Below are 4470 nucleotides of genomic sequence, written 5' to 3' on the forward strand. Positions count from 1 at the left end.
ACTGGCTAACATAGTAGCAACCTCCCAGACGCTCTAGCACCCACTCTATCTCCCAGAGTAGAAGGGTGCCGCTGGGAACAGCGCTAAGGCACGAAGGCTGCAGCAGGTGGGAAGACACCAATTGGAGGTCCAAACGGTGTGCAGTCTCAGGAAGGATGGGCATTGCTCACCATGCTGCCTCAGGAGAACAAGATCCAAAGGATGAGAGAATAAAGCAACCAGTCTCTGGGATCTTCCCTCTTGGAAGAACATTTTGCTCTCCCTCCAGGAAATCTGCTTCATCTTCCAAGTCTTCTGAGCAGTGTGGCACACTTGGTCAGGGAAGACCTCCAGTGCTCCCCTCTTTGGGAAGGTGGCTTTCTCCTCGCACTCTCCCTCTGTCCCACCAGTTGTAGCCTGATAGTGTGCAGTTGTCTTCCTCTTTCATGAAGCCGGGCCCATGCTAACTCCGAGGCAGCTGTGGGCACCCTGTCCATCAGAGTTTGATGAAGGCAGCCTGCTGGGTAGGCTGCTGCTCCGTGTCTGGGGGCGGGAAAACACTGGATATGGCTATGTCCACGATGCCCTGGCAAAGCTCTGCATACAGTTTCCTGGAATGGGTTGGAAAACAAGTATCATCAGGAATATGCACTGATGTACAAACATAGTTTTTCCAACAGGATCTTCCCTAGAATAACCACATCTGCAAGACCAAACTCCACTGTCCTTATGAATACAGTGGACTGTTGAACACCACGGGCTTGAACTATGCAGGGCCTCTTTCTTACACACGCTATCTTCTCCTGTTGTTACTATGATGAGTGCACGGTTACTAACCATCTCCTGTGAGGGAGAGATGACCTGCTCAAGGAGAGATGATTACTGCCACTTTCGTTTTCAAGGAATACTCGGTGCTTTACTGACATTTGAGGCCACAGTTCAAACCATGCTGCTCAAGGGTCAACTATAAATTATACACAGATTTTAAACTGTGTGAGTGGTTGGCACCCCCAATGCCCTCTCTACTCCCCACTGCCCCAGGTCTCAAGACAGGTTGTCAGCCAGGAGCCACTGCATGATCATAATGATTTTCCTCAACAAACATTTATGGTAGGCCTTGAAGGTGAAGAAGACAGACAACTTGTGCTTTCACTGAGGGGAAAGACACAAAATGTCAATGTTGTCATGTGCTGTCAAGTTGCTTGTGACTCACAGCAACCCTAAACCCTGTTCTATCCCTTGCCAATCTTATTGTCTCCGACACACATATCCCCATTACCTCAGTGATGGAATCAATCCATCTCATTGAGTGTCTTCCTCTCCTGTGCTGTCCCTCCACCCTCCCAAACATGATGTCTCTCTCCAAGGACTGATCCCGCCTTGCAATATGTCCAAAGTGTGTCAGATGGGGCTTCAAAATCCTTGCCTCCAAGGAGCAGTCTGGCTTCACCCTATCTAGGACGAACTTGTTTGTTCTCCTAGCAGTCCATGGTATATTCAATACTCTTCTCCAGCACCACAGCTCAAAGGCATCAACTCTCCTATCATCCCTAGTCACTGTTCAGCTCTCTCATGCATAGCAAGTAATTGCAAAGACCATGGCCTATATTAGGTACCCCTTAGACTCCAGAATAGAATCTAACAATAATAATAAAAAGCAATTTTGCCAGTCTGTGATGGATGTACAGGAGGGGCAGGCATTGACCAGGAAGAGAACAAATTCAGTGTGCTTGACCAGACATTAGCAAAGAATCTCTGGGAGTGACAGCTTCATTGAGCCCTGGTGAGTATAAAGAATGTGGACAGAGGAAAGGTCAAAGAGAGAAATGAAAAGAGGAGAGAAAGACACAGGGCTCCAGGAATACAGAATGAGGTAAGAGAGAAAGACTGTGTGTGTGTGTGTGTGTGTGTAGAGAAAGAGAAACACAAGCAAAGGAGTAACATGCACAAGAGAGAGCACTGGGTGTCTAGGAAACTGCAAATGTATCATGTGAAAGAGCAAGTGGCCCGGTGAGGCTCAACTTGTCAGAGGAGAGGGTTTCTATACTAGCCTGCTTCAAATTCTCACTGCATCTGACACGCACCTGAGCAGAGATGAACCAATACACACACTGTGGGGATGAGAAAAGAACCAGCCCAGCAAAGCCTGGTGTCACTAGTTCCCAAGAGGACCCCACTGCTGTGTCATCCTTCATAACAGCTATTACAGGAGCTCCCCGCGAACCCGTTCAGTAATGGGAGCTCATCACTTTTCCAAGACTCTGCTATTTAATCCTAACTGTGAAGATGACTTCTCACATGTTAACACACAAGGGGGTTCAGGCTTACTGAGCACAAGCGGGGGCACCGTTGACTTCAATAAGCCACACCTTCAGCTCCTCATCCACCATGAAGTCAAAGCCGAAGAGCTGGAAGCTCTGGTAGGGGAGATGCTTGGTGCTGATGGCAGGCTCTACGCTCACAAGGCAGCTCCTGAGGACAGAAGGCGATTGCTGAGAACTGGGTGGCTGAGGGAGGAGGCACACACAGAGTTCTTGTATACTGTCACAGCAAATGAGCACATAAACTGCCTTTGGCTTAATTCAGCCTTTACACTTATTATCAAGAGATTACTAAACCAGTTTGTTCAAGAACCCTGCAATCATTTATGATCAAGTCAGAAATGACTCCTAGCTGACCCTCCCATGGGTTTTCAGAGGCAGGAAGAGACTGCCCATCCTTCTCCCACCAAGCAGCTGATGGATGCGAACTGAGTGACTTTGGGTTGCAATTCCTTACCCCTGGGACACTAGAGCTTCCTAAGAGACATAGAGAATACAGTAATATTAACTGAATGCTTAGGTGAACCTCACAAAATGAGGAGGAAAGGAATGTAAGGCAGAAGAAATTGTTAGGGAAGAAATGGCTTGAGAAATTTTTAAAAGCAATGAAAGATTTCAAACTACTGACTTAAAAAAATCACAGTAAGTTTCATATGGACACTATAAAATTTTTCTGTATCCTGACAAAGAGGATAATTACAAAGAAAAAAGTCCTTAAAAGAACTAGGAAAAAAACACACACTAATGTAAAGGTATGGTTGTTGTAATGTGAGCTGATATCAATAATAGAAGCAATAAGAACTGTATCTTTGACATGCTGAAAAAAATATTCTACATCTAATAAAACTAGAGGGGGTACTCATGGCTTTAGTGGTAAGGAACTGAGCTGCCAATGCAAAGGTATGCAGTTCAAATCCACCAGCTGCTCAGAGAGAGGAAGATGATTTGTTGTTGTTGTGTGCCACTGAGTAGGAACCAAGCCAAAGCTGACCATCCAGTGGGTTTTCAGGGACAATAATCACACGGGAGGAGATTGCCCATCCTTTATCTGTGGAGATTTAAATTCCAAAATTCCTCTAGTTAAAAGACAAAAATTTACAGACTGATTAAAAAACAAAACACAACTATCCATGTGAGTTATAAGGCACATTTATAAATCAAATTCAACAACACTGTCAGTAAAAAGATAAACAAGGATATATTATGCAAAAACCACAAAACCAAACCAAATAGACTATACATGGTCTATAAGAAACCCACCTTAAATAGAGTGAATTGAGCATAATAAAAATAAGATGAGAAAAGATATACCATGTAAATACTAATTAAAACAAAGATTCAGGGGCTGTATTGATATCAGACAGTAGACTTCGAAATATGGAATTTTATGACATTTTAGCAGACAAAGTAGAATTTAAAGCAAAAGTACTTCTAGATAGCAATGATTATCTCATAAAAATGTAAGAGATACATAAATAATGCTTCTAAATTAGCATGTAACCTAATTACACAGCATAAAAAATAGACAAAACAAAACTGGAGAACTTGGTTTAGATGATGTTTGCAAGGGTGTCTATATAACTCAGTAACTTTTAAAATAGTTTTATGCATATATAGGTTGTATATATTTCAATGAAACCAGACATAACATTTGATGGAATAAGATGGAACAAGCCCATCATAGTCTGTTTGTCTCATAGTTTCCAACAAAAATTCTGGACAAAATAAAAATGCTTCTACGTGTGAGCTCTGAAATTAAAAAGAGGCAGGGAGACTGAGGAGGAAAGTAAAAATATTGGAATTGTGACATGCATGGAGGTCAGTTTTCTCTCATGGCTTTGACCGAAGAATGGCTTTTTAGTGGAGTTGTGACATGAGGAGCTAAACTCCTGGAGAAAGCCTGTCTTTCCGGTCAGAGGGATTGGGAATAAAGGCTGTGTGGTTCAGCATTAGGAGAAATCTCATCTTCCACTGGAACAATAACACAGAGGCATAGCTAAGTATTCGACAGATAAACCAAAGTGGAATTCTAATAAATATTCAAATAAATAATGAAAAAAGGAGAAATGAAGAAAAAAAGGGAATGAAAACAAATAAAAAGAGGATAGCTATAAATTTTTTTAAGTATTTAATGAACTTTATTAGATAAAAATAATTTCAATATACATTG

The 4470-nt window shown here is 42.4% G+C and overlaps 1 protein-coding gene across 1 annotated transcript in view; it reads right to left on the bottom strand.

Moving 5' to 3' along the window:
- Positions 1-475: 475 nt before the first annotated feature.
- Positions 476-4470, bottom strand: part of LOC102843952 (tubulin--tyrosine ligase-like) — a 7613-nt gene continuing 3618 nt past the window's right edge. Inside the window, exons 3-4 of the mRNA XM_006903404.1 lie at positions 2308-2451; positions 476-590 (exon numbers count right to left, since the gene is read on the bottom strand). Coding sequence (XP_006903466.1) covers positions 476-590; positions 2308-2451 — 259 coding nt within the window. The remainder of the gene's footprint in view (positions 591-2307; positions 2452-4470) is intronic.

Source organism: Elephantulus edwardii, unplaced genomic scaffold (assembly GCF_000299155.1).
Source record: "Elephantulus edwardii isolate Elephantulus edwardi_28Jun2011 unplaced genomic scaffold, EleEdw1.0 scaffold00646, whole genome shotgun sequence".
NCBI classification, from domain to species: Eukaryota; Metazoa; Chordata; class Mammalia; order Macroscelidea; family Macroscelididae; genus Elephantulus; species Elephantulus edwardii.